The sequence below is a fragment of the Mangifera indica genome, chromosome 10 (assembly GCF_011075055.1).
Source record: "Mangifera indica cultivar Alphonso chromosome 10, CATAS_Mindica_2.1, whole genome shotgun sequence".
Classification (NCBI taxonomy): Eukaryota; Viridiplantae; Streptophyta; class Magnoliopsida; order Sapindales; family Anacardiaceae; genus Mangifera; species Mangifera indica.
In genome coordinates, this window is record NC_058146.1 from 15,346,497 (window position 1) to 15,371,628 (window position 25,132).

At 33.4% G+C, this 25,132-nt stretch overlaps 2 protein-coding genes across 2 annotated transcripts; both read left to right on the top strand.

The window, feature by feature from the left end:
- Positions 1-4,914: 4,914 nt before the first annotated feature.
- Positions 4,915-5,991, top strand: LOC123226796 (probable potassium transporter 13). Its single transcript, XM_044651316.1, has 5 exons — positions 4,915-4,952; positions 5,062-5,293; positions 5,367-5,458; positions 5,678-5,748; positions 5,843-5,991. Exons 1-5 carry the CDS (start codon positions 4,915-4,917, stop codon positions 5,989-5,991), a joined length of 582 nt encoding a protein of 193 aa, XP_044507251.1.
- Positions 5,992-19,352: 13,361 nt separating this feature from the next.
- On the top strand, positions 19,353-21,734 carry LOC123227528. The gene is made up of 5 exons (XM_044652507.1): positions 19,353-19,777; positions 19,859-19,921; positions 20,065-20,130; positions 20,611-21,382; positions 21,476-21,734. Exons 1-4 carry the CDS (start codon positions 19,496-19,498, stop codon positions 20,638-20,640), a joined length of 441 nt encoding a protein of 146 aa, XP_044508442.1. The 5' UTR covers positions 19,353-19,495; the 3' UTR covers positions 20,641-21,382; positions 21,476-21,734.
- The last annotated feature ends 3,398 nt before the right edge of the window (positions 21,735-25,132 follow it).

Sequence of the window (25,132 nt, forward strand, 5' to 3'; positions counted from 1 at the left end):
AAGTAACATTTAGAGTAAAAAAGGCATGTTTGTAACAACAGCAGTTACGAAAAAAATGGCAAATTCGATGTTCACATTACTTACAGAAGTTCCAAATAAAAATACTTACAGAAGAGATGTCTCAGGAATAAACACATTGAAATTCCTCCGTGTGCACTCAGCATGAAAAAATCAATTGTCTAATATTACTGGCATACAATGAAAACATCTCCAACACTAAAAGTTTACTTTAGTTTGAGCTTGAAAATGCAGCCAAAATCATCAATAAATTAAGTTGTTGCAGCATCCTCAGTGGCAGAATAGAAAAAGCTATCCACACAAAAAACACAACAGGTAAAATGAGGTGTATAATTCTCCGAGATTCTGTGAGTGAAGATATTTCTTACCTTCCCTCAGATATTGCATCTCTGAATTGACTAATATTTAGAGGCGAATTTAATGGGCTGAGATCAGTTGGATTGTCACTTTTATTCTTGCTGTAACTTGCCAAAGAAGAAGATGCATCAAGATTGCTGTTTGGAAAGGAATTTGTTGCATCGTTAAAATCCCAATCAGACAAATAACATGGCTTTGATGTAACAGCTTCCACTTCTATATCTCCAGTAAGCATGTTCACAACTCGTGACATGGGTGGCCGAAGCATTGGTGATGCTTGAGTGCACAAGAGAGCCACTGCTATTACTCTTAAGAGCTTCATTTTCATCAAATTCTGTTAGTGTGGGATCAACCAGCCCCAAAATTCGGTTGCTTTCATGGAGACTCCAGGCCTAGAAATTTAATAGAGTGAAAGTCCATGAACCAAAAATGAAAAAGGAGTATATTTAACTGGTATACATGGAAAAAAGCAAACAAACAAACCAAAATTTATGTTGTTCTCTTTACCAATTCAAGAAGATAAACTTTTTCCCTATCCAAGCTAGTATTAGAGTTTGCTCTTCCACTGATAATCTCCAAAGTAACGACGCCAAAACTGAATACATCAGCCTTTTCTGTCAGGTGTCCCCAAATATTTGAAATATTTCAACTTTAGACTGGTTAAAATATTTGAAAGTTATCAAGATTGTATTCTGAGCTGGCAGATTTATAGTTATTAATCTCTATAATGTTTCATTTGCTTGCAAGAAAAAACAAGATAAAAATTTGTAAAATTAAGATTGATTATTAAATGGCAATATTCTCTCACCAAACAATGCTTTATCAAGGCTTTTATTTTCATGATATTCATAAACAAGGAGGTGCCTAGTTCCTTCAATGCAGCAGCCATACAATTTCACAAGATTGCGATGTTGCCCAGCATTAATGGCAGAAATCTCATTAATAAACTGATTTTTCCCCTGGTGGGATCCTTGAGAAAGTTGCTTCACAACAGACACCCTTCCATCAAAGAGCGTACCCTATAGCACCAGATTTAACAACATAGATCATATTTACTCCTTACTGAAAATGCAAAAACTAAAACCAACCTAGTTTTCCTGCTATATTGCTAGCTATGACCACAAATTAGATATAATCCATTTCAACCCAAGATTTTAGTAAACTATCTATAGGCTCTAACTTATAAATTTACGACATAAAAGTTGCTGTGCTAGAAGTTTTCCAGATATCTACAGTTCGACAGCGAAAGCCGCTAGAGATTGGGGAAAAAAAAGATAAAGGATTGGTCCATTGATTTGAGCTTGAAGCCGAGAAAGATCCACAAGTGTCAAAATAATTACTCATGAAAATAAGTAATTCCGAACTCACAAAGAGTATTAAAAGTTTAGTCACCTGAATCGAGGAAAACAAGGTTTGTTTGTTTTTTTTAATTTTTATTAGATTTAAATAAGTTGATTTTAAATTTTGGCAAGTTTGAGTTTAATTTGACTTGAAAAAGTCTAGCTTGACAAACTCCCTTAAATCAATTCGAATCTGGTTCAATTTGAAGGGAGTTCAACTTAAAGTTTGTCTATAATATTGAGTCAAGCTCAAACTTGGGTTTGATTTAATACTATAATTAAACTAAAATCGATCAAAACGATGTTATTTTTATACAAATTAGTAAAAATAATGTTGTTTTGATCAATTCAAATTGCTTCCAACTTTGATGAGTTGAATACTTTTTAGTACAAGCTCGAGCTTAAGATTGATAATATAAAACTCTAAGGTTCGAGTTTAAGCTCAAATTCAATTTATATAAGCTCATTTTGCATTTATTCGAATTAAATTAACAAATAAGTTTGAACCAGTTCAATTGAAATCTACCACTTATCCCTTAAATTAAAAAAAACGTGATAGTTCGATATCTGAGTGTTATTGCGCTTATAAATAACTATGAACTAATGTCCCTTTTATCAAAATTAAAATCGCTCTCTATATTTAATATTATATAAATTTTTGAAAAATCCCACCTGATAAAATAAATTGCCCAAGAGGAAGCTTCTTCGAAACTTCCATAAGGTGAGAATCAATATAGTATATATGGTTAAGCCAAAACTACTGGCATAGGTATTTAATTATTTTGTTCATTAAATTTGATTTTTTATATAAAAGGTAATTTTATACATTCAATTAAATAAACTATTAATATGCGGTGCCTTTGTCATTACATTATAAAATGGTAATTTAGTAATTTACTTCGAAAACTAATAGAATACACTAACATAAATGGATGATTTGGGATGACAATTTGGACTCGATTTTAGGGGTCTTGACCCTTTCCAACCCTAATGGAGAGGAGATTCCCTGATAAAAAAAGAGAAAAGGACAGGGATGGGGACGAAAAAAATCTCAGTAATCGAAGACGGGGATACATATGTCCCCGCCCCTCCCCGCCTCACTCCGTCCCCTCCCCTCCCCACCCCACCCCACCACCCCTAAATCTAATATATTAATATAATAATTTTTGAACTATTAAGTTCTAGAAACTTTTACATTCTAATTTATTAAAACTATAACTTTAATTTTACTAATTTTTGAATTATCAATTATTAACTTTTACTAATTTCTGAATTATTAATCTAATATATTAAAAAAACCACAAGAGTCTCATTATCATAAAATCCAAATGCACCAAATTATTTTTATTTCAACTTCAAAACTTAGTCAGCCAATCCACTAGGTTTTAAATAAAAAAAACAAATTATAAACTTGATAAAATTAATTGAAGTGAATGAAAAGTGTTAAATTTAATGTTACTACAAAATTACCCTAAATCACATACATATTTATTAAAAACTATAACCTTAATAATTTGTATTTGAACTAAAATAACAAAAAATATTTTATAGCTCTTGTAGCAAGTGATATTTTGGAAAAATATGATTTATTTTATTTATTGAAATACAAGAAGGAATTAAAATTTATATTTACGGGTATGGGGAGGAGATTTTTCTCAGCGGGAACGGGGAGGGGATGGAGAGGGGATTTTTCCCCGCAGGGATGGGGAAGGAATTTTCCTTCGCAAGGAGTGGACAGGGATTATTTGTTATCCCCATAACAGGAACGGGCCGGGGATGGGGATTGATATCCTCTTCCTGCCCCTCCCTGTTGCCATCCCTATGGATGATGAGTGGGTGGGAAATGGTCTTTTGGCCAATATAATATGCAAATCCGGCAACCTTAGTTCACTAGCCCAATAGGGCAATATATGTAAAGGTGTTCAAAATTAGTTAATTGAATTGGTTAAACATCATTTTTAATCAAACCAAATATTTGGTTCAAAGGAAAATTATAAACCAAAACTAAACCATTTTAGAGATTCACAATTTTTTAAATCGAACTAAATATACTAGTTAATTGTTTTTAATTGAATTTTAGAGGGTCACATAACTCTATTATATTTTTGTTCAATTTTTTTTTAAAATTGGTTTGTTACTTTATTTTTTGTTCAAATTTTAAAAATAAGTTCGATTCAGTTAACTTATTTTTATAAATAGACAAACTGATGACCGAACCCAAAAACTGATTTTCTTATATTTTTTAATCAGTATTCGAATCAATTTCTTAAACAACTAATTTCTTGTTTCAATTTTTTATTTAAATATCAATTTGATTTGATTAAAAGTAATTATAAACAACCTAAATCCAATTATATCATAAGCCATTTCCATTTCTTTTATTTAATTTATTTTTTTTATTATAGAAACAATTTCTTGTGTGAAAAAAATATATAATTATTGTTAATTTTTGAATATTCTATAATCAATATTATATTCAAATGATTTATTTTATCATTTATAAATTTATTATATATAAGGGATTATTATTGTCCTCTATATTGTTTGCATATAATTTACTCTAATTTTGAGTACTTAAATTTCTCATGTCCAAAAGGTGGATACTAAAAGTATAAATAAGCTGACATCATATGGTCATATGTAAGGCTCGATTGAAACCGTATTGGTTAAGTTTTGAAAATTGACTTAGTTTGATTTAATTTAGTTCAAATTTATTTAATTTAAACTTGAATGGGGAGAGTTGGCTCATTTCTAATAAACCAAATTGAACTCTAGTTAAAAAGAGTTCCAACTTATTTGATTCAAGCTTAACTCTAACTTAATTCAAGTTATATCAAATAATTACTAGAACCACATTGTTTTGATCATTATTGGATAAAATGTCATCATTTTGTCAACAGATCACGATTTCGAATCACAAGTTTGACCCATAGACTCGACCTAAACTTTAAACTTCAAATTTAAAAGATCGAGTCAAACCCAAAATCCCCTTCATTGGTTTAATTGTTAACAGTCACTCACCATCCCTTGAATGTTTTGTGTTATAGGAGGTTCTTCTCTTACCAGAGCACATTTTCGGGAAAGTTGAGGCTTCATGAGGAAGACAATGTAATTCTCCGGGTACTTTCTTTGGTTCTCTGGACTTTGACTCGAATCCCTCTCTGCAAGCACATTATAACTGTCTCAGGAGCAGATGATAATGGTGAAGGTGCTCCCAAATGACCTGCATGTTTCTCAGTTTGTTTATTCAAAGATATATATATATATATATATATATATATATATATATATATATATATATATGTCTGAGTGTTTCTGGATTCCTGAAGGGGCCTCGTTCCCGCAGGTGGAAATTTTGCTTGGGGCTTTCAAGTGCTCCTTATGCAACAGCGGATGAGTATTCTTCTTACACTTCTGAAACACCTCTCAGAGAGACGAGAGGCAGTTTGCTTGTAAAGGAGTTCTTTGATAAACATCATAATTCTCGAGTTTTGTTGCTATTGGTTGTGGTTTTGGGAATCAGCATGGTTATTGGCGATGCTATTCCAACTCCATCAATCTCTGGTATTATTTCTATTGTACATTACATATATTTTCCATGTGAAGTTATCGATTATGTTACATAGCTTTATGGTATGGTTCTGTCCATAGATCCCTATGATAAGTTTTAGCTATCGCACAATGTATCGGCCTCCAAGAATTTCATGGCTTTATCTTATTTTGTTGCATTTAATGGATATGCAGTATGTGTTTATGCGTGTGTGACTGAGAGAGAGTGAGAAACCTCTTAATGTGAAGGAAGGATTGAGCGACATCCCTTATTATAGAAATCCCTATGGAATTGGTTGTTTATTAAAGCAATAGTTCATATAATTTCATCGAGAATGGGTGAATATTATGAAAAAAATTTCTGTCACTATTTTCTAATGGCTTTTTGTTATAATATTATATTTCTCTTGCAGATTATACCGTATTGATCGCTTGACTGATTTTGGTGGGGCTGTTTGCCCTTCAACATTTTGGGACACACAGGGTTGGCTTTGTTTTTGCTCCGATCTTGTTAGCATGGCTCATATGCATGAGTCTGGGTCTGGTTGGTTTATACAACATAATACATTGGAATCCAGGAATTATCAGAGCTCTTTCACCATATTATGTAGATTTCTTTTTCAAAAAGGCTGCAAAAGATGGATGGAGTTCTCTTGAAGGAGTTGTTCTGTGCATCACAGGTTTGTTGGTTTTGCATCTCGATGCCCAGTTTTCAGTTCAAGCCTAGTGTTATGGTAAATACAGAAAATTAGTCTTCTCTTATCAGGTGCAGAGGTTGTAACACCCCTCATTTGGAACATACCCTTGGCAGCAATCTATATTATTATTATTATTTTTTGAAGAGAATAATACAATAGCCATAAAATTTGATACTTGTGAGAAACCATCATAGTATTTATTAGAAAACAATGGGTGTCGTAAAGTCTCCCAAAAGAAATTCATAAATTATAAATAAGCTAATAATTTTCGAATAGATAGATTCTATAAAATAAAATATCATAATAACAAACAAAATAGTGGTAAAAATAAGTGTAGCTAAAAGCGCATTTCCACGTATTGATCCACTCGCCTCCCCGCCTGTCCCATTGTTTTTCCTACCTGTAACACCCCAAAATAAATATATATGAGTTATAAAACTCAGTAGGCCTTTAGAATAAATTCAATATCTCTTATGGTTATTCTCGATGGAACTTTATCATCACATGCGTCATTGACGCACTCGGCTGGACGCCCGTCTCAGGTGTCTCTTATGCCAACGTATTGGGGCATCCATCTCAGATACCTCTTACTTCATACTCCTCAATTTCGAACATCCATCACAGATGTTGTTTACATAATTATCACAAAACTAGTTAATAACAATTTTTCTTTTTTTTCATTAACTGAAACCGTGACGTCTCATCAAACGGTTCAAACATTCACAAGATCAAGACGTCTCATCCACTGATCTCCAATCAAACATTCACAAGATCAGGACGTCTCATCCACTGATCTCCAATCAAACATTCACAAGATCAGAACGTCTTATCCACTGATCTCCAATTACGAGTGATGCTATTGATTCAATTAGTATGATTATATTATTTCATGAAACTATATATATATATATATGCACATAAAATTAATTTGGAAAAACAGTCTACAAAATTAATATTCAATACCATAAATCAATCACTCTACATCATATAAAACTTATTTTATCCATTAAAAAACTAATTAATATACTTTGTGTGATTTAATTAAATGGTGCAGGAGCATTGTAGTAAGTGTGGATGCATGCACAATATCCTATCTACCCAAAAATAACTTACACATGCTTAATTCCTTTTCCTTTTTCTTTATTTCTTCTTCATCCTACAGACTCCGTAATTTAAGCTGGCTTCCTGGAAAGAAGATGACGGTAACTTTACATGTCCTTTCAGACCTCGCTTCCTAACAGTTTCAGGCGGTGACCCAGTCGCAACACCACTACATCGGTTCTGCGCAAGTGTGCGTAGTGTCTACTGCCATGCATATAATAGTCGATCTCCGTTTATTTATCAGAGATCCATGATCACTCTCTCTCTAACTCTCAAACATCAAAACATCCCATGACTAATCATCATCATCAATACTGCACGCTACCTCCTCATGATACAAACATATAATCACACACACACACACACACACACACACATATATAAAACCAATTTTCAGAATCTAGTTTACGACATGCAAAGTTTTACATGGAATTTCGGCATAAAACCAATGGAATTTATGGCCTACCTCTCCTCCGGCGATTACGTCAGTCTTCTCGTGTTAGTTATCTCCCTGTCTACTTCCTTTCCTGATCGACAAGCAACAAGTTTAGCTCTCTCCCTTTTTGACCAAAAGAATCGATTTCAAGAAGAGAAAACTGGGAAGATGTAAACTGCAGCAGCCCCCAGAAAAATGGCTGTTTTCTTTTCTTTAAATAAGGAAGCAGCAAAGTATTCGCCTCCAGGAAAGTAACCGCTTTAATATTAAAAGGAGACGTTTCCCTTTCTCTGCCCCATTTTTCGGCGTTGATATCACTCCAAAAAGGCTTCCAGAAAAATCATTTGCGGCCTTAAATTCCCGTGTCTTTTAAATTAAACGTGTACATATATAATTAGTATATATATATATATATATTAAAATATAGCCTCGAAATGCTCTTTCGAGTTCTCTCTTGGTGTATATAATTTCTGGATATAAGCATGTACACCCAATTTAATACCAACAAAAAAATAATTGGACAATGATAACGAAATGACCAAATTGTCCTTTTTATTAATTTGAGAATATTACAGAGGTCTTGTTTGCTGATCTTGGTCATTTTTCTCAGCTTTCTATTCAGGTGGGCCATCATCTTTATTTGTTCTAGTTTCTAAAAGTTCAACGATAAAAACGTATAACCCATGCATGGTAATTCTAATTGATTATTCTGTGTGAATTTTAGAATTCATACTTCTACACGTATACTTCTACCATCCATTTCTTAGTTTATTGGTTTTATAGGAATTTTTTACTTACATGCATTTGGTATTGTTACACTTGATTATTTCTGGTTTATAGATTTTCTTTAACAATGTTTTCTAATCTCTCAGATTGCATTTACTACTGTTGTTTACCCATCTTTAATTGTTGCCTATATGGGTGAGACTGCTTATTGCTCCAAGCATAAAATGGACCTTGAGAGAAGCTTCTTCGAAGCCATCCCTAGTAATTTTTTTACATTTTCAATTAAAATATGGCCTTAACTTAAAGTGGGTGTAACTATAGTAAGATTAGAAACTTATCACTCTGCTTTCTCTGCATATTTTACCATTGAATCATTTTTTATTGACTTAGGATGACCATGGTGGGCACTTTTTGCGGGCCTAGTTTTGCAAAATCCATCTTCAGCTTTGTCTGGCTAACAATATGACGAGATTGGTCTATTTGAGAGAAATTTGAGTTTCTTACTGTAAATTATCAAGGCACAAAGGTCTTCCAGGCAGAATTTCTGATTAATTGTTTTGGTGCATGTCTTAGTTTAGTTGTCTTTTTTTTTTTGGGTTAACTGGAGGGACAAGTTAAAGATGTTAGTGACTTGAGGTTATTTGTGTCTTTTAATATAATCCAAGTCAGCATAATTATTTTGTTAGTTTATGTTTTGTTTAAAAATGGATGATGATCCATATTTTATGGAACTTTTTCTGATACAAGTATGGTTTGTCTTACTTCTTGGCATGTGAACTTGTACTTTGATGTATAAATGACTTTATTTTGAGAATGAAAATACATCTCTGTTTCTCATTTTAGCTCTCTGTTTTATCCTGAAAAAACCATCCAGAAAAATCTGCTTTACATCCTTTTTTTTCTTCCGAAAATGTTTAATCTTTTGGTCCAGCTATTTGTTTCCAGGTTCTGCAACATGGTATCAGAGCAAATATGATCTTAGTGGAGCTGTGTCATTTCAATTCAAAACTCATCAGCAAAAATAAAAAAGGCTTTCTTCAGTCAAGTAAATGGCTTCTTCCTTATCTTCCTTATCACCTCCTGTTTATAATGGTGAAAATTATCACATTTGGGCAGTTAAAATGAAAGCTTTCTTAAGGGGTGTAGGTCTCTGGCAGTATGTTGAGGAGGAGAAAACACTACCTCCATTAGGGCCCAATCCTACTTTGAATCAAATAAGGATGCATGAAGAAGAAGTTACCAAAGGTCCAAGAGCCCTATCCATCATCCACCAAGGAGTAACTGATGTTGTTTTCACCAAAATTGTAGCCTGTGAAACTGCTAAAGAAGCTTGGGATAGACTTAAAGAAGATTCCCAGGGCAATGAAAGATCAAGGCAAATGTTTACTCTAAACTTAAGGAGAGAATTTGAAGTCTTAAAGATGAAGGAAGCAGAAACCATTACTGAATACACTGACCGAATCATGAAGGTAGTGAATCAGATTAGGCTGATGGGTGAGAAATTATCAGACATGAGGATAGTAGAGAAAATCCTTGTGAGCATTCCTGAAAGGTATGAGGCAAAGATATCCTCATTAGAGGATTCAAAAGACTTTTCAGAATTGACTCTTTCAGAAGTAGTAAATGCTTTAAAAGCTCAAGATCAAAGGAGAGCTTTGAGACATGAAGATGCAACTGAAGGAGCTTTTAATGTGAAGCTTAATGAGAAGCAACCTGGCAGTAGCTTAGGCAAGAAATATCATGTGGAAAAGAGAGAAAAATGGAAACAAGGAAGTGAAGGACAAAGAAATAGTGAGAAGAAGTGGAGATATCCTTCATGTCCATACTGCAAAAAGAAAGGTCATTCACAAAATCATTGCTGGTTCAGACCCAATGTGAGGTGTAGAATCTGTAACCAGTTAGGCCATGTAGATAAAGTATGCAAGAACAAAGGAGGAAATCCAACTCATCAAGTTCAGCAAGCTCAGCATGCTCAACAAGCTGAGAAACAAGAAGAACCAAGTGAAAATTTATTTGTTGCAACTTGTCTTACAACTGACAGAATGCATACCACTTGGTTGATAGATAGTGGTTGCTCCAATCACATGACATGTGAAGCTGAACTTCTCAGAAACATGGATGAAACTTACCTCTCCAAGGTGAAGATTGGCAATGGTGAACTCTTGGATGTCAAGGGAAAAGGAGTTGTATGCATAGAAACCCCATCAGGTACTAAAGTCATTAAAGATGTTCTTTAGTTCCTGAAATTAATCATAATTTGTTAAGTGTGGGACAAATGTTGGAAAATGGTTATACTTTGCATTTTGAAAACAAGTCTTGCATTATTTTTGATCCATTAGGCTGTGAATTAATTACTGTTGACATGAAAGACAAGAATTTTGCCATAGATTGGAAGCAAACTTGTGTCAATGCATATCAACATGTTGAACTAAGTTCCAATTTGTGGCATAAAAGGCTTGGTCACTTTAATTATTCAACAATGAAGCAAATGCATTCTAAGAGTTTAGTGATGAATTTGCCTGCTATAAGTGATCATGATACAGTGTGCAAGGTGTGCCAACTAGGAAAACAGACCAAACTTTCATTTCCTATCAGCAAATCAAGAGCAAGTGATAAACTTCAGTTGGTTCATACTGATTTGTGTGGCCCCATGAGTGTCTCATCCTTCAATGAAAGCAGATTCTTCTTGCTTTTTTATAGATGACTACTCTAGACTTTGCTAGATTTACTTTCTCAAGCAAAAGTCAGAAGTGTTAGACATATTCAAAAAATTTAAAGCTGAAACAGAGAAGCAATCAGGGTGTAAGCTTAAAGTGATCAGATCAGATAATGGATCTGAATACACTTCAAAGGAGTTTGCTGCATTCTGTAATGCTGAAAGGATTATACACCAACTGACCACACCATATACTCCACAGCAAAATGGAGTTAGTGAAAGGAAAAACAGGTCTGTAATGGAGATGTCCAGATGTTTAATGTTTGAAAAAAATTTGCCCAAAGTTTTCTGGGCTGAGGCAGCCAATACAACAGTATATTTGCTTAATTTGTTACCTACCAAAGCCTTGAGTTATGGGACTCCTTATGAAGCTTGGCATGGCTTTAAGCCTTCAGTAGATCATTTGAAAGTGTTTGGGAGTTTGTGTTATGTCTATGTGCCTAATGAGAGAAGAACCAAGTTGGATGAGAGGTCAGAATGTGGAATATTTGTAGGCTACAGCAGTGTATCAAAGGGGTACAGAATTTATAACCCCAAAACCAAGAAGATAATTATTAGTAGAAATGTCAAGGTTGATGAACAAAGACGCTGGAATTGGGAGGAGAAAAAAGAAGGCAACCTTGGTTCAAATCTTGATCACAAAATCAATGTTTTGCCAGAAAATTATTCTCATTCCAATGATGAAGAGGCTGTCCCTGCAACTAAAATTAGATCACTTGAAGACATCTATAATAGGTGTAATGTTGCTCATGTTGAACCAAAGTCCTATGAGGAAGCTACAAATTATGAAGGGTGGAACAAAGCCATGGAGAATGAAGTTGATATGATTAATAAAAATTCCACATGGAGCTTGGTTGAAAGACCTGAAGATCAAAAGATTATAGGTGTCAAGTGGATTTACAGAACCAAATTCAATCCTGATGGTTCTGTAAATAAACTCAAAGCTAGATTAGTAGTTAAAGGTTACTTGCAGCAACATGGGATAGACTTTACAGATACATTTGCTCCAGTAGCTAGATATGACACAATCAGATTTTTATTTGCTTTGGCTACAAAATCAAGCTGGAAAGTGTACCATCTTGACATCAAGTCTGCTTTTTTAAATGGCATACTAGAAGAAGACATTTATGTAGAACAACCTGAAGGCTTCAAGGTTCCAGGAGAAGAAGAGAAAGTGTATAAACTTCATAAGGCTCTCTATGGCTTAAAACAGGCACCAAAGGCATGGTACAGCAGGATTCACTCTTACTTGCTGAATCAAAACTTCTCTTGCAACCAAAATGAGTGCACCCTTTATGTAAAAAAGGGTAAAAATGATTCAACTCTTGTTGTTTCCTTGTATGTTGATGACCTTTTGGTGACAGGAGGAGATGCAAAGTCAATTGCTGAATTTAAACAAAATATGCAAAGAGAGTTAGATATGTCAAATTTAGGGGAAATGAAATATTTTCTTAGTTTGGAAATAGATCAAACTTCTAGTGGCATATTCATCTCTCAAAAGAAATATGCTATGGATTTACTGAAAAAGTTTCAAATGGAAAATTGCAAATCAGTATCTACTCCTTTGGTTATGAACTGCAAGCTTAGGAGGAATGATATTGAAGAAAAAGTAGAAGCTTCTCAATACAGAAGCCTTATTGGTAGTCTGCTGTATTTATCTTCAAGCAGACCAGACATCATGTTTCCAACTTCTCTGCTGTCCAGGTTCATGCAATCACCAAGCAAAAATCATTTGTGTGCTGCTAAAAGAATACTCAGGTACATAAAAGGAACTATGGAGTATGGGTTATGGTTTTCAAAACAAAATAGTGGCAAATTAATTGGTTACTCAGATAGTGATTGGGCAGGCAGCTTAGATGATTTTAAAAGCACATCAGGGTATTGTTTCTCTCTTGGTAGTGCAGTGTTCAGTTGGAACTCAAGGAAACAAGAGGTGGTTGCACAATCTTCTGCTGAAGCAGAATATGTTGCTGCTGCAAGTGCAGCAAACCAAGCCATATGGCTGCGAAAACTCCTATCTGATTTAAATCAAGTTGAACCTGAAAGTGTGACCATTTTTGTAGATAACAAGGCTGCAATTGCCATCACTAAAAATCCTGTTCATCATGGAAGAACTAAACACATCAATGTGAAGTTTCATGCCATCCGTGAAGCAGAGAAGATGGGAGAAATCAGTTTAGTGTACTGCAGCTCTAAAGATCAGTTGGCTGACATCATGACAAAGGCAGTTGCTAAACCTCAATTTGAATCCTTAAGATTGAGACTTGGAGTTGTCGAAAAAACCTCAAAGGAGGAGTGTTAGTGACTTGAGGTTATTTGTGTCTTTTAATATAATCCAAGTCAGCATAATTATTTTGTTAGTTTATGTTTTGTTTAAAAATGGATGATGATCCATATTTTATGGAACTTTTTCTTATACAAGTATGGTTTGCCTTACTTCTTGGCATGTGAACTTGTACTTTGATGTATAAATGACTTTATTTTGAGAATGAAAATACATCTCTGTTTCTCATTTTAGCTCTCTGTTTTATCCTGAAAAAACCATCCAGAAAAATCTGCTTTACATCCTTTTTTTTCTTCCGAAAATGTTTAATCTTTTGGTCCAGCTATTTGTTTCCAGGTTCTGCAACAAAAGAAATGTGTCACAATCCTCTAGTAGCGTCAAATGTACTCTTGACTTACTTAAAAGCTCTTATAATGGATCAATTTGTGTCATTTGTCTATTGATTTGGAATGTTTGGGCAAAATTGATCACTGACTCTGTTTTTTTAACCCGATGCAGCAGCATTTCCTGAGGGTATTTTCTCATGATATTTCTTTTCCCTTTTCAGAGGCTGTATTTTGGCCAATATTGGTCATTGCCACCCACAGCTGTGGCAAGTCAGACAATTATTTCCACTACTTTCTCAATAATCAGCCAATTTAGAGCGCTGAGGTGCTTCCCTCGTGTCAAAGTAATACACGCATCAAGCCAGATACATGGGCAGATCTATATATCAGAGGTGAACTGGATCTTGATGGTTCTGTGCATTGCCATTGCTGTTGGCTTCAGAGACAAAGATATGATAGGCAATACTTACAGTACAATCTCTGTGCTCTCCTTTGCTCTCAATTTCTCTTTCTATATCTCCTATCTAGTCAAAGTGGTATATTTGTTTTCTACTAGGTCTTCCGGTCATCGCGGTAATGTTTGTTACCACCTGCTTGATGTTTCTTGTAATTGTTATGGTTTGGAAGGGGAGTGTTTTGGCTGCTCTTGCTTTTGTAGTTATTTTTGGATCTTTGGAATTGTTGTATGTTACTGCTTGTTTTGGCAAAGTCCACAAGGGGTGCTAGCTTCCTCTGACATTTTCCATCGTCGTTCTTTCTGTTATGTGTATTTGGCACTGTGGGACTATAAAGAAGCACTCCTTTGAGCAACATAACAAAGTGCTTGAATATGATTCTAACCTTGTTACCCCATTGTGGTATTACTCGTGTTCCTGGCATTTGCTTAATCTACTCCAATGTGGTCTCAGGGGTCCCTCCAATGTTTGCTCACTTTGTCACCAACTTCCCTACCTGCCAGCGAATCCTCATATTTGTTACCATCCAAACCTTTACGGTTCCAAAAGTTCTTGTCAGTCAGTGATTCTCTCACATTGGCGTGCCAGAGTTTTGTTGTTTTTAATGCATTGTCCGGTATGGTTATAAGGATGCCCATGCTTTTGAGAATCAACTACTTGAAACCACAGCCGAGTCTTTGTGCTGATGTGATTATGATTGCAATGTTGAAACTTCTGGGGTGATGACTATGATTGATTCAAGCCCAGAAGTGGATGCAGGCAACGTAAAACGAGAATGGAGCTTTTTGCTGGGAGTAATTGGAAGAGAGTAAGATTTCGCAGCATTGTATGCAGTAAAGAATTGCAGGAACTTGAGGATGCTAGGGAATCTGGTATGGGGGCAATACTTGTGTCTTGGCAACTGATTCATCTTCATATATGAAGAAGTTTGTCGTCACCATTGTATACGGTTTCTTGAGAAGGAACTGCCGGCGATCAGCAACTGCACTTGGTGTGCCTTACACATCCCTGATTGAAGTAGGAATGGCTTATCGAGTCTAGTCTCACAGAAAACCGGCAAAGTCTGGGCATCAGTCCAAGCTTTACGTGATCTTTTATGTGATTTGAAATAGAAATTCCAGTGCGTTTATAATTTTGATTAGCGTAGTTTATTTTTGTATTGACAAATGGCAAGTGAAAGCACGTAAAATGAAGAATTAGCGCATTATTCTAACATATAAAAATCAAACGTATTTTATGCTACGCTTTATTTAATATTAGATCAATAATAAAAAATTAATTTATTGTCACAAATTGACTATGTAAATTTATTTAAATGATGTGAGTTGACATGTGGAGTGTGGGATTGTCATTTGAAACATAATAAAAAAAATATTTTCAGATTTTATTTCTTATGTATAAATGTATAAATGCAAAACAACATTGTTGATTTTTATGGATTCACGAGTGCGGCAATTTAGAATATTTGTGTGAAGATATTGGTTGCCTGAAAGCCCTTCAAAGACTTTGGATTTTTGAATGTCCAAGTTTAATCTCATTACCACATGGTGTTAGAAACTTATGCTCATTAGAAAAACTTTGGTTGAAAGATTGTGAAAGGCTTAATCTTGATTTGAGCACAGGATCAGATAAGCAAGACACTGGACCGCCTCTTCGATTGATTCAAATTCATGATTTACCACACCTAGATAACTATTCATTCATAGCTGTCTGGAATTGTCATCTCTACCAGAGGATATGAATCGTCCCAACTCTTTGAGGGAACTAATAATTAAAGGCTGTCCTAAACTGAGGGAAAGATGCAAACCAGAAACAGGTAAAGATTAGTCCAAGATTTCTCATATCCCAAACATTCAACTTCACGGAGAGATTATCAAGTCAAACGAAAATTAGGTATGACCGTATGACCAATCCATATCTCTTCTTCTTCATTTGGTTTAAAATTTGTACTAATACAAAACTGATCCTATTCTTTGTTTTATATGTATGCAGGGAAAACTTGAATCAGATTTGTGAGTTTTCAACCGCATAATTAAATTCTTCCATTTCCATTGAAATAGCCTAATTTGGAACACTAATTCTACTGAATGACTTTGGAAGAAATGGATCTGGCTGATGGATTTGCAATCTAATCTTTATGAAGAAAACTCATGACAGACTATTTAGCAAAAGCTATTTCTGCAGTGTCTCTAAGCAGAAGTTTGCTATATGCTTTAGAATGTTCGAGCATGTCATTTGCAAAGCCTGCGATTGACTTGGGAGTTGGCCTGACGCGTGAAAGTCCGCCAAAAATAGAAGAGTTATGGTGGTGTGACAACATCTGGGCTATTGAAAACCTTTATTCTGTTTTAGGTGGTTGAACAGTTTTTGGGGATTCTACTGTATTAACGGTAGTCGTCGGCCAAATTTTTCGGGATAGAAGTTATTTTCCTATACACGTTCCTTTATGGTCAATTTTTTCTTGGCAATCTTCTTGCAATAGGAACTAATGTCTCTTGTTAAGCATGAACCGAGCTTCATCTTTTTATCAATTCCACTTAGAACAGATGACACAGAATTATGTACATATGTACAAGTGAAATGAAACGGTGAGTCTTCGTGCTTTCGGAGCTTCTCTTATTAATTGAATGAGCCGATATGTTTGTCTTTATGTGGAATTTTTAACTCATTCATCCTTCTATACACTCAAAATTCGTGTTCTCTTTTCATCTCAGGTCTGTCGATGAGCACCTAATAGGACTAGAAATGGGCACTCTTCCTATGATTTTAATTGAAATACTAATGAAAATAACCATTTTTTCAAGGGGTTATAAAAAAATAACTATAGTTTCCACATTTTTGATACGGATATGTGTTGAAAGTATAATACGATTATGAATTATTGTAGGCAATTGTTAATAAGTGTTTTCATTTATAGCGACATTATAATTTTTTTTGATTTATCGTTTGTAATTAATATACATAATTTAAAATTTTATATAAGATAAGTTACGTTAGTAATAATTAAAATTTGAAAAGATTCGAGTTAATCTATTATAATTATTGTGAAAGGATTAGCTGAAATTTACAAAAAATTAAATGAGACACAAGGTTTTTTTTCACATTGTTTGGTTTGATAATTAAAATATTTATATTTACACAGCTGTCAATAGTTTGAGAATAGTGTAAAAATAATACGGTATGGAAACATTTACTTTTGTGTTGTTTCATCTCTTTTTTTTTTTTATTTATAGACAAGATTTTTACAAGAAAATGTATATTTGAAACTCTTGAAATTTAGGATCTTAATTCGTTAATTAAATTTTGAATGGGAGAGAGTTATGATAATACATGACATCTTGTTTATGAGAAAAGTTAATATCTTGATGGATGCACATTACAAAGGTGTTATATTGTAGAGTCTAAATAGGTCATTCTTCCATTTTAGGAGTTAGAGGTAGCAGTGGATTGGATCTGACCATATTGGACCGATCTTGATGCAGAACATTGCGCCCACATATCAGGTTGGGCAAAGGCAAACTTGTCATAAGGAAAAGATGTAACTAGAAAGGGTATTTTGGTATGTGGATCCGATTTTGATTACAATGTTCTATGAGAACACATATGTAATTGTTGCTAAATAATTCAACTTTGATAAGATAATTTAGTCCAATTAAAATATTAAAAATTTCTGATAAGCAGACTTTTTAAGTCAAAAGTAAAACATTGTCCTGAAAGAAAATATGCGGCTCTATTGTTTTCTCTTAGAAGTTGCATTTCTAACAAAGTCACAATAGTGGATTCACCTTTTAATTCCCGTCTTCCTGGAATCAGAGCTGAAATCAGGCTCATTCCTCTTTTTCAAATTTTCAACTTTCATTTATAACTTCTTAAATTAAAAAAAAAAAAAAAAAACTCCTTGTTTCTATTTTTTTCCAATTTTTCATGGTTATGTTATGTTTGGTGTTCTTGAAATAGAGTAATCTTTTTCTGTAGAAAACAAAACCTAGATTTTCCAGGCCGTTTCCTGTGACCGTACTGCTGCCAACCTTCAGAAAAATTATGTTGCAAAATTACCTTCAATGGTCTCAATTGGTACTTCTCATTATTTCGGGCAAAGGGAAAACATGTTTTCGTATAGTAATGAAACCAAAAGAAGGCGACAGTGGTTATGAAGCTTGGTCATCCGAAAATTACCTTGTCATGTCCTGGCTGATTAATTCCATGGAGCCAAAAATCAATGGGAGCTATCTCTTTTACAAAATTGCCAAAGAGATTTGGGGCGTTAGGAAGGAGATGTACTTTGATCTTGATAATTATGATAAGTTCTTCGAAATCATGTCTACTGTTAAGGAATGCAAGCAAGACTATGCTTATGTGACACTAAATTTTCATACGTTGACAGGTTTATAGCAAAAGATGGATCTATTTGTGAATGTTGACTGACACTACGGAAAATGAGGGTGTTTTTGATTTCTTGCATGAGCAAAACAAAGATCTTGATGCTTGGTAATAGGCATTCGTGAATTTGCTAATATGCAACAAAGTTTTGCACTTTATCTCCAAAAGAAACTACTAGTGTAAACCCTAAAAACTATTTGTGTTGTCGGTTTTACAAGATTTTATCTTATATATATACGTAATAATGATTTATTAATAAAAAAAATAGTTATTTTGTTTATATACATAAATTGCTTCATTTATTTGTTTTAATATAAAATATATATATGAACTATATAGATAATTCACTTAATATGTACAACTAAATTATTGAATTGTTCCCTACAGATGTAACATTAATTAGGCAATAATGTAACATAGTAGACATACTTAATACTTTCATTGAATATCTTGAGATGATTTAGTTTGGGTAACGACGATGGTCATGTTACTAGGGTATTAATATGGATTAACAATTAGTGAATTGTTTTTTGAACATGATCAATAACAATAAGTCACGTAGTTATTACAACATAGTCAATAATTTATCGTATGATTGTACTAACGTATGAAATAATCTTTCCATCTAAGATATCATAGTTGGATCTGATACAAATACATGTAATTCATATAAATACGAGGCTAGTCATGTTCCATACGAAAGGTCATGTTAGTCATGTATTGTTTGTATGCAGAGACGAATGATGGTCAACTCAAATTTATTAGATTTAGACTATCTGTTGACTTTAATTTAGAACACTAATTCTCAAGATTTGAAATTTAATTTTTGCATATTCATCTTTCTTAGTAAGATATATGATATTTAAAATTATTTGGTTAAATTTTAGAGCTTTGCAGACCCTTGAACATGAAATTCTAAAAAATTACTTGAAGTCAAGCATTGTTTTTATTGTATATGTTGATTAAAGAAAGAAACCAGGTTAGGAATCCATAATATCTTAGTTTTAATATCTGGGATCCTAAATTTTCTTATTAAAAAGAGAAAAGAAAAAATAGTTGTTGAAATTCTGTTCTGTGAAGGATTAGATGACAGGTTGTTGATATTTGTGATGCAAAACAATGTCTTTATGATTGCCAGTAATGTCCTTGGATTGAGCTGTCTTCAAAGAAACTTGGCCTATAATAAGAGTGCTCCACACTGTAAGCTGCTTTTTTCTTGTTTTCCACTGTTTGATTTTTTTTCAATCATTTGGTGTACTGCAATATTTCCTTTCTTAGCTGATTCATTCGATACTGATCAATCTTCCTTTCCCTCTGGATATCTTAGAAATGTTGTGATCAGTGTTAGCATGCCATCTGACATCGAAGAATATAAAAAGTTTACAGACAATGTAAGTTACTACTGTAATGCCATGAGTGTGTCTCTTATTGTTTATGTCTATCTTCTTTAAAAGTTTTTTCCCTTTCTGCAGGGATTTGGTTTTCAACAACTTAACTGTCAAATCCCAAGTGCTTTGTTCAGAATTGATACTCTTACTTGTAAATTTGTTGAAGCTTGCCTTCATATATTTAAGATTTAACTATTTTATTTTAGTTAGTTTTTTTAATTTTAGATTTTTATCTTATCCCTATATTTTCATTTAGCATACATTAATTTGTTTGTTGTCTCAATTGCCAGGTTTCTTGGAAACAGTGGCCTATCAGGAACCATTCCTCAGCAAAAGGCTGCATATCTTCAAAACATGTAAGCTCTAGCTTCAGTTTTCTTGAGAATTATGCGCATATATCATGTCGAATTAGATGGATGTTTTATGTTAATATTTGTTATACCTTCCTTGAAAGTTTTAGATGTTCAACTGTTGAAGAGGTATTGGTGCCAAATGCTTCGTGAATAGATTAAGAAGAAAAAGAATTAAACTTATCATACAAACTGAAGAAGAATGAAAAATGCACTACTCCTACAAGTATGTATCTTGGAATTAGGCCAACCGATTAATTTTAAAACTCTAGACAATAATTGTAAGTAATTGATGAAAGTAATTGAAAGTCTTGATTGAGTAGTTTCTTTCCAGATTTATATAAATTTCCCCTGGTGTTTAAAATTCTAATTTGCTCAGAGATTTATCTTACAATGATTTTTTCAGTTATGATTTGATGTACTATATCCCTAGCAATTTTACTTCTTACTTCAAAGTATAATTGATCTTTGTATTGGACTGAACAGGAATCTAGCGGCCAGCAATTTCATTTTTGACAGCTCAAACATCTGGTTGGTTATAGCTCATTTTTCAGTATATAACTAGAAATATATAGTCTCAGCAATGGGATATGCTGTGCTTTAACAAACATAACTGGTAATGTTCTCTGTGCCCTTCAGTATTCTCCCCGGATTGAATTGTCTGCAGAGAAATTTTCCCTGCAGTAAGAATGCTCCGTGTTGTAAGCTTCTTTCTTTCAGCTGTATAACTGTTTTATAAAATTTAGTATATTACCAATTTACCTTTCTACTATATTGCTGTTGTTACTTTGTAAATTGTTTGTTCATTAAGCTCTAGTTTGGATAACAGGGCCAAACTGATAGCGTAGCATACATTTGCAATATGCAGATTCAAGTTTTGCAATCTAGTGTGGTGGTGAAGAAATGAAAGTTGATAGCATAGTGTATAAGGCTGATAACAATGATATTGTTGGAGCTTCTTCTAATCTACTTGATGCAGAAAAACTGGCAATTAGTGATGCCAATTTGTTTTCTGATAGGAAATCAACAGATTCAACACACATGTTCAAAATGCTAGCTCACAAGTGACTAGCACTGCAGCCCCAAAGCTTTATCAGTCTTCAAGGCAATCCACTGAATCACTTAGATATTATGGACTTTGTCTAGAAAATGGCCCTTACAATGTAAGCTTGTCCTTTGTTGAGGCAACCTTCTTGGTAATCAAGGCTCACAAACATGGAAGAGTCTTGCAAGGCTTGTTTTTACTATCTATGTTCAGGTAAACTTGCTGGAGAATTTTGGTTCTTGTCCTTGAATACACAGCTTCTACTATTGTAGTTTCATCTATTTACTCTCGTGATTGATCCTGCAGAGAACTCTCCAGTTAATAAAAATTTGGCATATCAAAAGAAGCAGGCGGAAATAGGAGAGCACTTGACAAAGAAATGTAATGTTAATGTATCTGAGAACTATTTTGAAATCCATCTTTCTGGTTGGTAAAGGGACTTTTTGCATCTTAGTGTCATTCCAAGTACATTATGTGATTCCTTTGGACATTATATGCTTTAAGATGAGTTAATGACAAATGTACATTATATGTTTTCTGATATACATATAACTGAATTTTCCTACTCGAATTTCCCACCAACTGTTGGTATTTCATGTTAGAAGAACCAAACTATGTTGATTGTTGGTATTGCAATAGCTCTCGGAATTTCAAGCTTGTTACTGATATTTTTAACTTTTTGCATGTAGATAAAAAGAAATAATGATGTTGCAAAAGGCAAGTGTTCAAGGGATTATTAAAATAACAATAGTTGTAGTCTCATAAGTCAAGCTTGCTCGAGAGATATGATTTATGGTTGTAGATTTACTACTAGAGGATACGCTTTCGATGGAAGGGCAATATCTGTGAAGCAACTTCACTAGGATCCCACCAAAGGAAAAATTAGCTTGTTAATGAAATGGCTACCATAACTGCAGAGCAACATTGCAATCTTCTCATTATCCGGTTGTTGCATCGAGGGAACTTGACTCCTCCGTGTAATTTAGTATCTTGAAAAACAAAGGCCTTCATCAAGTATTGATTGGTATGAAGATGCTAACTGATGATCAATCTTAGTTTAAAATTTATACCGTGCTTTCCTTGCAAGCAACTATAACATTAATACTTGTGATTTCTCTCCTATGATTTACAATATAAAAGTTAAAAGTTTCAAAACAAAATATTAATTTTGAAACTTTATGTTCAAGAAATCATCATGCAAAATGCTCTTCAGGTTTCATCACATTATCCTCATCACAAACCTATATGCAAAGTCCTCCACCTAATGTTTTATTGGTGCATTGGATGGAACCGTTTAATTTTGATACCATTTTTTGGGCACTCGAACCTTAATAAATGCCAATTGGGTCTCTTCCACTCAAAAACATAGATCCAATAACATTTATGGAGTTCTCGTAGCATTTTAGGCCAACTTGCACCTTGTTGGTATAGCATGTCCTATTGCATCAAACCCACCAACATGCTCCTCTACTCATCAAATAAAAGAACACCAAAAAATCCCTAGAAGCTAAGGTTGGATTCAATTTGAGCTGAATCTATGTTTAGACTTGTTTGAATTGATTAGAGATATAGTTGATTGAGATTAATAGTACACTAGTAGGATAAATAGAGTTACAATTGGGATAAATAGTGTTGTCAAAGGGTGATTTAAACTAGACTGTAGTCTGACTACCCAATTGAGACTCTAGTTCAAATCAAGTCAAACACCAATTTAAGCCAAACCAACTCAGTTTGAATCCACCCTCACTAGAAGCCAACTCCATAGCCGATAATTACAATTGCATAAAACAACTTTTCCCACCAATAGGCATCTTCAAGCTCAACACTTACTGAAGTTGAGGGATTGTTTTTACAAGTACAACTAATTCCAATGAGATCTCCACATAACAATTCATTGCAGATATATGTTGATCCATCTATGTTTAAAGCATACTTTTAAAAACTAGCAATCCAATCAATTGAATCGTCACCCATTAACAAAAACAGACGGTTCGCTTAAAAAAAGTTTTTGAAGTTAGACCAGACTGGATTGGAAGATTTGAATTGGGTTACATAAAAATAATTTTTTTAAAATTCATTATTGGAACTTAAACCAAAGTTCTCATCTATCAATTTTAAGCTTTTATACCATCAAATTAAGTTTATTTTAATGACAAAATAATTTCCATTATATATTTAATGATAAATTATACAAAATTCATTATTATTTTGGTAGTGTCAAAATGGACAAACTACCCTATCCACTGAGTTGATGTCCCATCCAATTCCAAAAATATTGGTAATGTCAAAATGCTACCCTATTAGAATTTTCCCATTCAAATTGTTGTAGGACAAGTGGAACTTTGAGAGATAGTCCAACAAAGTGATTTATGCAAGAATCTCTCCACTCAAATGGTTGAAACTAAGGTCCAATGACTACAAAACAAATAATTATCTATCGTTGAATCTCACTTTAGAGACAATTACGTGAGAGATTGAGTATACGAAGTTTCAATAAAGTTCCTATTTCAACTGAAAATAGATTCACAAATAACTAACTGTAAATTTGAAATAGCACTCAATCACATAATATTACATCATTATTGATGAATACTCATTATAAAGTCACATAGTATTACTCATGTGTAAAACAACTTATAAAAGTAAAAGTGAGATTATGTGTATTGAGCTCTAATTCAAAGTGCATGATAAAAATGTAAGTCATAATTATTACATTCATAAAGAAATATTTAAACATCAAACTATCATGCTCATATTTATCATAATAATTTCAAGTACATGAGAAAAATGTAAGTCATAGTAATTACTTTCATGTGACTTTTTTTATACTCTAACTAGAGATTTTTGTTTCTAATATTTATTGACATTGATGTAGGAACTCAAAATTAAATTATTTTGAGCTAACAGATTCCTTCTTAACTATCACTTTTTTTGGCATACAAACAACCTATGACCAATTTAGCTTATTATACATGACAAAAATAGTTTTGTACTTATACACCATATGTATCCATATCAAATCCAACCATGACATCTCAGGTCGAATGATTGATGGTGCTCTAATACAATCCTATGATGAATCATTGACTACGCTTTACATGTCCATGTGATTCATCGTTATTGGTTATATTTGAAAAATAGTTTACTAAATGTTAATTTATACTAATGCCCTAATGATACAACTTTCACTATTATCCACACTAATATCATCTTATGATAGTTAACGAAGGCATTTAGAGTGTCTATTGTGTGATGTCATTGTCCAATTGGCATCACTTATGTAGCGTAAGGAACGCTTAAATAATTTGATCTTCCAAAGATCTATATTATCCAAATAATTCACATCCATACAATATATTTAATGAATAAATAAATAAAGTTAAGATAATATACACGTGAAAGACAAAACACTTTATTCACACAAAATGAAACGTCTTGAAAATGATAATGTAATCGGTTCCTAAGGCATATACTAACAAATCCTATATAAGGAACCATAAATCAACATAAGAATATATGCTAAATTAGGAAACCATATATTTAGGATATACTTGAATATAGAAAACTATATATTTGGAATATATTATGTTAAATTAAGTTTATAATGCAGGTCAAGAGGTGAAGACTTATGTTATCTAATAAATAACATGTATGAAAATGAGTCAAAGGGTACCATTGACAAGATGACGACATGAGTGTATTAAACTAATGAACACATTTTTCCACGTAGATGAGGGTGTCAGTGTATCCAACTAATAAACTCATCTTTCCACGTAAGTGATGGTATGAGTGTATTAAACTAATGAACTTATCTTTCCACGTAGGTGACTATGTGAGTGTGTCAAATTAATGAAATAATTTTTTCACATAAGTGACAGTGTGAGTATATCAAACTAATGAACTCAATTTTACACATAGGTGATGGCATGAGTGTGAGGTCAAACTAATAACTTATCTTTTTAC